Genomic DNA, 11,063 nt, shown 5'->3' with positions numbered 1-11,063 from the left:
AGGTAGGAAGCTGTTGCTTATTCTCAGATACCTGCAAGGCAGATGGGGAGGCACATTGAAGATATCCAAATACCTGGTTAGGAGCTGCCTAATGTCAGAATTTAAACTGCCAAATCATTAAACAAATAGACTCATTTTTAGAAGTTATAATCCACCAACAGTTTTATAAATTGCTATTGACTTCATTGGAGTTGAGATGCAAAGTTGGCACTTGGGTGACTATTTTAGATTTAACATTCCATCAAATTGCACCATGATTTTCCACATTTTTAAATAAATTTAGAGTTGTTTGTTGCTTTTTAAACAAAGACATAATAATTATAAATGGAAAAAAAAAGTCTTTATTACTAAATATATTCATACAATGGTTTTAAATCATAAATCAGTATGTTTTGAAATTTTGGTAGCACTTTGTCACTCTTTAAATACTCAAGACTTATCGCTTTTTCCAGGTGAATTTCCGTCTTGGTCCCTCTTGACCAGGCTTTTTTCGTTCCTTCACACGTGGGTCAACTGTTAGTAATCCAGCTACAAAACACAGAAAAGCATCCATTTATTTACTGCTACTAGTTAGAATTACAGGTGTACTACCTGTGAGCAAATAACTTTGACTTTCACTAGCAGTATGATTTGCAGCATCTAGAGGGCTAAAGGTTCAGAACCACAAAACACTGAAAGGAGTGTCGTCAGATCCTCTTAACATTTTAAATTCTCTTTAGCAACTGAACTTCATATTTTCCTTTACACACCACTAAAATAACCACTCATTGTTTTTTATCTTATAAAAAATATATTTACCTAAGCATTACCCATATTGCTTAAGCCCTTGAAGCAGTGGTCTCCAAACTTTTTTGATCATGCAGTCTTAACAGTATTTTTGAGCATGTACTCCCAAATATATGTATTTATTCACTTATGAATTATATACAGCACATTCCTACTGAATCCCAATGGATCAGTTGTGCATTTGCCATTCTGAAGACCACTGTTTTGTGGTATATTTATATATTAATACAATATATTTATATATATATAAATACACTTAGAAGTATATTTGGCAATGTCCCAAACATGTTCAGAATTATGCTGATCTCAAGATACTAAGTTCATTACAGTGTCTATTTACAAGGGTTTTCCTAGCAAGTCATACTTGCCAGTGCTGAAAAGGTACAGTCAAAGAAACTTGCTGCAAAGTGTGAAGATACCTTTGGTTTCATGGCTGGCAGTAGAGTGAAAAATATCACTGCTGTTCTGCCACTAATACAGGCAGGTACTCTTGCTACTAGTCCAGAAAGAGCATAGTTAAAAGCTCACCGTTCAAAACTCTGCATTTGCTGAAACAGCATGGGCATCTCATCACCAAGAAGCATCAAATCCTGCAGTTATCTAAACAAATTCTATCTTATCCTAGGTACCTTGTAAACACTAAATTATGCAAGAGAAGAAAGAAGCTCCCTCGGTTTGGCTAGTAGCATGCAGTACGTTTGTGCTGATTACTCTCTCTTCAAAGCCAAGCCTCCAGCGTTTATGCTGGAGAAGAAAACTTTCTAAAATATGAACAAGACGTGACCAGCCAAGTAAAACAAACCACAATCTCAGTACCTTACAGCTCACTAATGTCTGATCCAGATTAATTTAGTAGTGAATACACATTCATGTTTTGTGATTCTATGTTGAGGCAATATAAGCTGGTTAATAGACCTAAAAGAGGTCATGAACAGATGGAAAAACGCTTGAGAAGTCACCCAAAATGTACACAAAGGATGCTAGGAAACAAGTGAAAACAGTCTATAAATAAATGCAGATCCCTTTCATACAATATACAAGGTTTCACTGGGATTATTTACTCAAATCTGATCCTTAATGATCCTTGTATTAATTCTGTTAATTACCAGAAACACATTAAGAAACATTGAAATAATTTCAATTTCTACCTTGCCTCATGAATTCCACTTCCTTTTCTGTCACAAAACTCCTTAAGGCTTTTGCAGTGGCTAAACGTATTGCTCCAGCCTGTGCAGATCTTCCTCCACCAGAGACTGTGCAAACTGTATCGTGTTTTCCAATTCTGCCAAGAAACTGGAAAGGGAACAACAACTGTTCCCTAAGGTGGGGGGGGGGGGAAAGAAGAAAAATTAAAAAGATTCATGTGCATAAAGTTCCATGCTATGCACATTTCTTATCTTTATATATACAAAAACATAGCTAACTTTTGGGCAGAGATCCAGAAAGGCATTCATATCTCATTCAAATCAATAGGAAATTAGCAGCTAGGAACATATTCCAACTGCCAATGGTAAGCACTTTAAGCTCAGTTTTACAATTACTTTTATTCCACTACTTCTGTAAGGAAGGCAAGATCCATCAGCTCTGGATATTGAGTGAGCAACCTCTCCCTCTATTCTTGAGCTTAAAAATCACAATATAAAATAAAAATCACATTAGGAATAGAAACTTTATGTCAGCCTAATGCGAAATCTTTTCTATATCAGACTGTACACATCCTCCAAAATCTGAAGCTTTACATGAAAAGCCTCATGTTGTTTGCTTCCACTATGCTACTGTATACCAGAGTAATTACACATGCAAGCAATTTGCAAATCTCTTGCAAAACACTTAAAGATAATGTTTATTATTTATTCTTAAAATAAATTTCAAGCCCTTTCTAAGGGGATTAAAATTGGAACTATTAAAATAGTCCATGCTCTTGGTTTTTGCATCTGTTCAGAAAAGGTAAGGCAAGGAGCACAGAGCATGGCTTACCTATCAGTAAACTCCTGAAAATTAGGAGGAAATGCAATACACATTTTCATAAAAGAGATAGTTATACAGAGACAAGAACATAGAATCTACACAGCCCCAATATATAACTGTAGGGTGTTACTTTTCCTGGAATAATTTAAGTACAGTAAAAATTTCATAGTGCTCTCACCTGTCCTGCAGCACTGGGAAGTAATGTAAAATGTCTATTCCATTCACTGTAATTTTTCCAGTCCCATTGTCATATACTACTGCAGTAGCTCTTGCAGTTTTTCTTTTCCCTTAAAGGAATTAAACCACATCTTTTATAAGGCTTCAATATTCTACAGAACTTCAAGTGCCCAAGTAGTTAAACAAATCTAACACATTCATACAGTGCTAGCTGTTTGGTTTTACAGGCTGAGGTAACAAAAAAAAATGCAAAGAAAGAACAACTATTTTTCAATATATTTAAATCAATGTCTATTAAGTGGGGGAGAAGTGTGTGTTAGGAAACCAAGCTCCTTCAGCACAAAGGAAGCAATCATTCTGATAAAGGAATTATGAAACAAATAAGACATTCTTCTTCATTTGGGGGTGATGGGGCACAAACAAACTGGTTTTCAACTTACTAAACTTGGTGGCTTTTCTTAAATCACACGGGTTGCATGCTCATCAAACTTCATTAACTACTGTTCTGAAGATACTACTGAAAACCAGTACAAATTAAATCATGGTTTCGTGCTCTCACATCTCTTTGTTGTCATGTAATCTTGATGACAACCCAGGTAAAGCAGAGCTCTCTAGCCATTTTGCCACTCAAATTACTATCATCTGCTGCCTGCTGCATAATACCCATAATTTCTAAGATTCCTCCTAAATGTACAGCATAAAGTGTGTGTGCACATATGCTTTGTCCAGAAAGTCATCAGTCTTTCCTATACATATTGTTGCCAAATTATTATTTTCTATGCAATCACTCATATCCTGTACTGTATTGTTTTCCAGCAATGTGTGTCTCTCCAGTGAAAACCTAACAGCCTGTGTTTAGAAGATACAGAGACCTTCATGGCTTTTCTCTAGCATCCCCTTTATCTCGGTATGGATGATCAATATCCCCTTATCCATCTCTGTCCCATAATATTTAGACATTTCCTCTTCACATTTTCCTAGGCCGTTTGTAAATATCCAAATGCCTTGCTATTTATTCTTTGCATCTTCAAAGTTCCCTTTTGTTGGACTGCCTACAAAAGTCATGAGAAAGGCTACTCAGTAGTCTAAGCATGTCATTTTTATACTAAGCAAAGACACTTTATATCCATGGAATTATTCATATGTGTTTGTGCTCCTGCAGTCCTCCACTCTTTATGTTCAGCAGTCAGCTCTGGTGAAAAATATAAGTCTTATTGTATCCTACAACCTGTAACACAATGGGGTCCTCTCTACAGGGGTATCACTGTATAGAAATACATATAAAAAACAGATGATAGGAGTCTGGGCCAAAAACTTATACTTTCTGACCAGTCATGTCTTAACTTGGTATTCCATAACATCACTAACAGCTATACATGCAGTATGCATATATATAAGCATATAAAATGAAGTAGTGACACTTTCAGCAGTGTTGTACTTACTATAAAGAAAGCAGTGTGAGGAAGAAAAAAGTCTGCACTGTTACCAATCAACTTGAAATTATTACCTTCCCCGGTGCTGAAGGCCACTCCTCGTTCATCATACTGCAAGGGCTCAATAATCACCTTCTGCAACTGCACTGGAACTTCTTTGGAAAACTTCTGTATATACTTCTCCTCGATGTCAGCACATGGCAATGCTACCAATTTTTGTAAGAGTTGAATAAATCTTGAATACTGTAAAACAACAAGACTTCATTAACGTATGCAAGTATAATTGCATTTGCAAAAACTTTCTATTTTTATTTAATGGATCTTTGCTACTTCACTTTTATTGATGATTTCTGACAAGATGACACTTTTGCACCTACATGCTGATTCAAGAACAGCATGCAGTTGCATCATTTTCTGTGTGACTAAAGATATCTAGTTCTTTCTTCAGAAAACAGTGAAACTTTACTCCAAAGCATAACCAACCGATTTTAATAAAGGATTATTGTATTAGAATGAAGTTCATCTCACTTGGAAAAAAATAAAATTGTTGGGGGATCTCTTAATTATTTTATTATTGTTTTATTAAAATAGGAAAAGATTTTCATCTGCTTTTTAGTAAGTCAGCATATTCACTGATTTGGAAGTAATTTTATTTCACTGAACTGAATCTCATAAATGATTATATTTCATAACATATACAAAAAAAATGCCTATCTTTCGCTGTTCAAGCTGAGTTACTTTAATGTTTATGATTTCCTTTAAAACTGAACAATCAAGGTATTTAAAAATTCAAGAGATACTTGACTTAAAGGGCAACCTCTTGAAATAAATTATCCTTCACTACTGTGTGGTTCTCCTTCCCCCTTATACCTCCCTCCAAAGTTCTTCAACATGTGATTAAAGAGTACACACTGGTGTGTTAACCCATTTGTGCCAAAAGCTGGGATGTCCTGTTACCAAGTGTTATTGGCAGGAGCTCCAGACAGCTGTCACCAGATATAAAGATATCATACCATCAAAAATGGATTTTTCATACAGATATCATAACCTGATTTTTGAAGGGCTTTTTTACTTACGACCAGTTATTGCAAGTATTTGTTCTCCTCTCCATTACCAGAGTCTTCTCTAGCACAAAATCACTACTTTTCTTGTAACTTAACAACAGTCCCTGGAACTTTGACATCACTTGAAAACTACTTCTACCTAACAATATGAACACACGCTTGTGGTAAAGCCTTTGAAGAGCAGAAATATGGAAATACAAAAGTGTACATTATAGAGACTATAGAAGTAGAAAGCTTCCAACAGTTTTCACTTGGAGAGTGCAAAGGGGAAAAAATCAATAGCTCAAATTTTGTTTAATAATGTAAGCAGCACCGAAATTTTTGTTGCAGTGGCAAAAGGTAAGAATCTGAGAGGGCAAGACTGGCAGCTTATACTGAGACATTCAAATATATGTAAACAATGTTTTTTACAGTAGCCTGAGACTTTCTGATCTTACATGGGAGAGGCCAGTGTGTAGAAGGGTTTGGTGTAGGTTTTTGGGTGGTTGGGGTTTTTTTAAGTTTATTGCAATGTAATTTACAGATGCAGAATGCACTAAAACCAAGCAGTGAAGAACACCAGACTGTTTGGTTGTACAAGTAGATCAGACACTTGGAGAGGAAAAATGGCCATTCCAAATGCAGGAACTATTGAAAATACTGAAGTCTTACCAGCTTCTACTGCAAACAAGATAGAGAAAGTCTCCTGGATATTATCAGAATGAAGAATTTACAACAACTGCTTCTAACTTATGTTTATGGACCGCAATCTGCTCGAGACCTTTTTATATCCCCCACAGACAAGGAAGCCACCACATGCCACTGTTCCAGATGACAACTGAGCAAAGGGCATGTTTGCTGCTCTTGTGCTATTTTTGCAAAGCTGTTGTTCACAGGACAGACAAGATTGAGGAACACTGCTTCTAGGTGATAAAACACTTGGAATGTTCAGACAAATAGAGTTACGTTCTCTGGTACTGTCATATTCAAGTTTCCAAAAGCTGACCACACAGACTGAACTTGCTGTTACAAAATCTAATGCTCTTCAGGGGATTGTAGGGAAAAGCTCTGAGTGAGAAAAAAAGTGTATGACTGCTAGGATGAACAGTCTTATTCTCCAGAGATGGATGTAAAGAAAAACTCCAAACTTAAGAGTGATACAGTTTGCAGACACTGAGGAAACTGCAAAACTCTCCTCTCTCCCGCCATATTCACACCAAGGGGAATGCAACAGGAGATATCTGTTTCACACCACAGATCTATACACCTTTGTGTCTTGTTTCTGTTATTTGATTTTGTTGTCGATAACTAAGAAAAAGGACTCCTAATTTCTAGTAAGCCCTCTGTCACTTTTCCATCATTACCATGTCATCCTTAACATTAAATAAATTAACTCTATGTAGGTTTACTCTTGTACAAATCCATTGCATTTCATCATGAGTATTTACCCCTTCTCTACAATCAGTAATAGAGGTTCTAGCCCTGTTTATTTTTTTATTTGTAACTACAATAAACGACCATTTATTTCTATAATAAATTCTTATACCCCATTCCTGAACACATAATTAGATAACAAGGAACAAGTGCTCTAGGTCTCACAATGTTGCCAGAAGAAAATGAAATTATGGTAGTAACAATGGAAAGTTCTTAAAAGTTATGTATTGCATTAGATAAAAAATATCAACACAAGTCACTCTGAAACAACATCAATGTGACAGTGATGTGAACATATACAGACTTCATCAGAAGACAGGAGACTTTCTGAACAGCACCTCCTTTTGCATAATACGTTTTCAGTATCCAAAAACGCATCCAGAGTCCATAATCTTAAAACACAAGCCTCCTTAAGATTGGGAAGATTAATTACTTACATCATCATCTGACACTTTTTCTAACAACATTTCTTCCAATTCAATCTTAGTCAGCCATCTGCTGCCAGCCAGGTTTCTGTTTAAAATATCACATATATTCTTCCTTTAATTAACCATGCAATTAGAGTTACATCACAAAAGACCACACATACAGTCAGTTTTTGTTCAGAAATACATTTTCCATTACAAATGAATGCAGATCACATTCCTACAGTAAACATGAGAAGGCCTATGTTGATTTTAAAAGATCTGCCTTTTGAAAGGTATGGTAACTTCATGTATTGAATTAACCACATGACCATTATGAGTATCAGCTATGCATTATTCATATTATTGAAGTCTGAGATTGAATTCGAGTAATATTGTAATAGGAAGTGATCTTCCTACCAACTTACGACTTATTTTAAAAGCCTGCTGCCAGGAAAAATTTGGTTTACTAGCAGCAAAGAGCAAAATCAAAGGCAGAATGTTAAAACCAAATTCTTTTGCCGCTGGTCTTTACTTTTCTGATCAATATGGAGAACAGCACTAGCAGTGAGCATAGTCAAAGTACTAACGTAGCAGTGACACCCTGTATTCTATCTACTGCGCAATCCTGAGCTGCTCAGCACAGTGACTGCACTGATGACAGCAAAAGCAGAAATTTCAAAGGAAACACACATACAGAGATGCTAACACAAAGAAAAACCAGTGCTTGAAGTGACCAACTAAACATCTATAAATACATACACCAACACTATCAGGTAAATTTAAGGCAAAGATGTAACTAGCTTCTTAACTCCGCAGGTTTTTTAGAAACAGCTTTTTCAGCAGCATTAAGGAAGCTGTGATTCAGTAAAACACTCCTTCTGAAGGTGTTTTTAAGGAGTACTACTTCTCAAGCATGCATTTTAATGCTTTACTGAGTCAGGCCATGAGAAAGGATTATTTAGAAAGAATGCAGATTTTAACAATGATTTTAAAAAGCTTCAATCCTGACAGACTCAAGTATACACTTACATTTACGTATTGTTACTTGCTACTTCCATTGAAGCTGGAAAAAATTTCTTGCATGTGAAAAGCTATAAACTTGAAGTAGCTCAGATCAGGTCCTAGCCCTACAGTTAGTATTACAGAATGCATTCAAAATAGATCATTTTCTGGGAAAAAAAATCCCCAAACCAAACCCCAACAAACCTCATACCTCTCCAACAAAATAAAAACCAGCCCTTCCCACCAACCCTCTACCTACACTTACAAGATAAATTATCCTATCCAGCCTAATCTCAGACGAAGTACCATATCCAGTGTGAGAAGTAAGTCTCAAAAATCCTTTAAATTCTCTGAGCTTTACAAACCTAACAGGGAAAAAACCTTTCATCTCTGAGTAGCTTTAGGTCGTTTTTCACATCAGTAAATCCACTGGCTGAGCTCTGTAAGGAGCCAGGCTATTTTTCAGCAGCATGCAGCAAGAAACTAAATTCATTTGTTCTCTTGTCTGCTCAGACCCTAACATGAATCCATAATAAAACATTCTGTGGGTCACAGAATGCTATTTATATCATGAAGAAACATGAACTTCTGTTATTTAAGAAATTGAAATAATCTCAGCAAATTAATCCTTTCTCTTCCTAACACAAATAACAAATGGCTGAAATGAAGAAGTGACAAACCAACATGATGTGCTCCTGGAGCAATGCATAAATCTGGCTAGAAAATACACAGCAAGAACAAAGATAAAAACAACTTGAGAATGGGAAAAAAGTTACTATACAGAAAAGCCTAAAGTAAATGCCTAAACGAAAACTTCCTAGCTATATCCATTTATTTTAAACACTTGCTTAACTAATTTGTTAATATAAAATCCTTTCAAGACATCTTAAAAAAATAAAAAATCAAGACTAAATTCTAAGAGGTGCAAACAGCACTTAAAAGCATTTCCTGACCAAATACACTTAGAAACCAACAACTGTAGATCTCCCATAGCTTCTGGCTGACATGGATCTCTTCTGTCCAGTGGCTAACTGGAGAGAAAAGATGAACAGCTTGCTGTGCATACCAGAGAAGTTAAACAGAAAAAAAAAACAGACACTAAATTCAATTACTAATAGTGGTGGTGATAATTAAAGAAATCCAGTCAAACGAGTTTTTCTAAAATTACTAGGTTTTGATGATTTCTGTTCAAAGCTATTAGAATGAAAATAGTGAAATTAAATATTTTGAGACTCTTAAATTTAAATATTGATAAGTTAAAATATTCAAGAACTGTAATTAAAGACTACTAAAGAGTTCAGCCGTAAGTCTTGAGATTTTTTTAAAGCAGGAACAATGTAGTTAGTACTTTAAAAGCCCTCGTTTTCTTATAGAAAGTTTACCTCCTTTTTTCAAAATGCTTCAATAAAAGACATAATTAGAAAAATTAATACAGAATATATGTATTATACATATATAAAACATTCATATATGAATATACATATGTTTCATACAGAAACATAGAATTCTGGATATTTTCTGTTTATTTTCAAATCACACTTCAGAACTTTTATAAAGCAAAGAATATTGAAAAGAGCAGAGAGAGATGAAAGAGTAAGAGAAATAGATAGGAGTTCCCGACTCTAACAATGAGAACTGAGTGCTCCACACATATGTGGTAGAACTTTTCAACATGAAATTACCATACAAATATTACAAGGAATAGAGCAAAAGCCTGAAAATGTATTTGTGGAATAGAAGGCAGGTAGGGTGGAGAACTACCAGAAGTTCCAAAACACTGTATGAAAGCACATTAAGAAAACTACTACCAAGAGTAATTCTAATTGGAAGCTTACCTTTTTTCCTTCTGAAGAGGAAGGTCTTGAGCTATCAGTTGGTCTTGATGTTTCTGAAGATTCAGCAATTTTTCATATGTTTCCTTAAATGTAGATGGAAGAAATATTTAAAAGGATTTTTTTCACTTAATATTTAAATGTTGCTACTTAAAAAACGCTTATGGGTTTTACTCTTCAAACACTTAAAATACAGAGGTCAGAAAAGAAGAGCTCTGACAAAAAAAAAAAATCATGTGCAGTTCAAATTAATTGATTTTGAATTCTGCAAGTGTTTTTTGCCTTCTTACATATGCTTGTAAAAATATTCTCACCTATATACAGAAAGACAACTACATTTGTATAATGAATGCTACTCCAAAACTTACTGCACATTAATTTTATCAGTGCATTCACATTTTGGTTTGACTTCCTCAAAATACTGACAAGGTTTAAGACTTATTTAATTTAATTTAGTTAGGATTTTTGTACATGTAGAAGTGTCAGATTTACTGGTGGTCTGTATCAGTCACAACTTCTTACCCTGGCATGTCTACATGGACTCCAAGTTGCACATTTACCATAGTAAGAACTTCGCTTCTTTCAATTGTATAGAGGCACTTTGAATTTCCAGTATTTTTAAATATTTTCTCAAAATTCTTAGCTACGTTATTATTTTCAAACAATGACATGACAGCGATTTAATACTTCAGGAAAAAAAAGGAAAAAAAAAAACCAAAACCAAAGGAGAAAATACTCAAATCACAGTAAAAATATTACAGAAGAAACATATTTCAAATAAAGTATTTTTAGCATCTTTTTTTTCAGTTTAGAAACTTATGAAGACTACTTGTTCTAAAATACATCTAATACTCTTAATCATAACAGCGATCTAAATGCAAAGATAAATAGGAGTATTTTGAGAAATAATTATGAATTATATTGAAACAACCGGACAGTTGTATTACAACCAAGTTCTTCTATGCCAAATAATTTACTTCC

At 34.8% G+C, this 11,063-nt stretch overlaps 1 protein-coding gene across 1 annotated transcript in view; it reads right to left on the bottom strand.

Annotated features, from left to right (window-relative positions):
* Positions 1-318: 318 nt before the first annotated feature.
* The window catches only part of MRPS9 (mitochondrial ribosomal protein S9), a 34,080-nt gene continuing 23,335 nt past the window's right edge, over positions 319-11,063 (bottom strand). Inside the window, exons 6-11 of the mRNA XM_014893348.2 lie at positions 10,086-10,168; positions 7,279-7,354; positions 4,439-4,607; positions 2,933-3,041; positions 1,935-2,104; positions 319-528 (exon numbers count right to left, since the gene is read on the bottom strand). Of these exons, the coding sequence (XP_014748834.2) occupies positions 437-528; positions 1,935-2,104; positions 2,933-3,041; positions 4,439-4,607; positions 7,279-7,354; positions 10,086-10,168 (699 nt within the window). The 3' untranslated portion in view covers positions 319-436. The remainder of the gene's footprint in view (positions 529-1,934; positions 2,105-2,932; positions 3,042-4,438; positions 4,608-7,278; positions 7,355-10,085; positions 10,169-11,063) is intronic.

The sequence above is a fragment of the Sturnus vulgaris genome, chromosome 2, assembly GCF_052056855.1.
Source record: "Sturnus vulgaris isolate bStuVul1 chromosome 2, bStuVul1.hap1, whole genome shotgun sequence".
NCBI classification, from domain to species: Eukaryota; Metazoa; Chordata; class Aves; order Passeriformes; family Sturnidae; genus Sturnus; species Sturnus vulgaris.
This window is presented reverse-complemented; position numbering and strand designations above follow the sequence as displayed.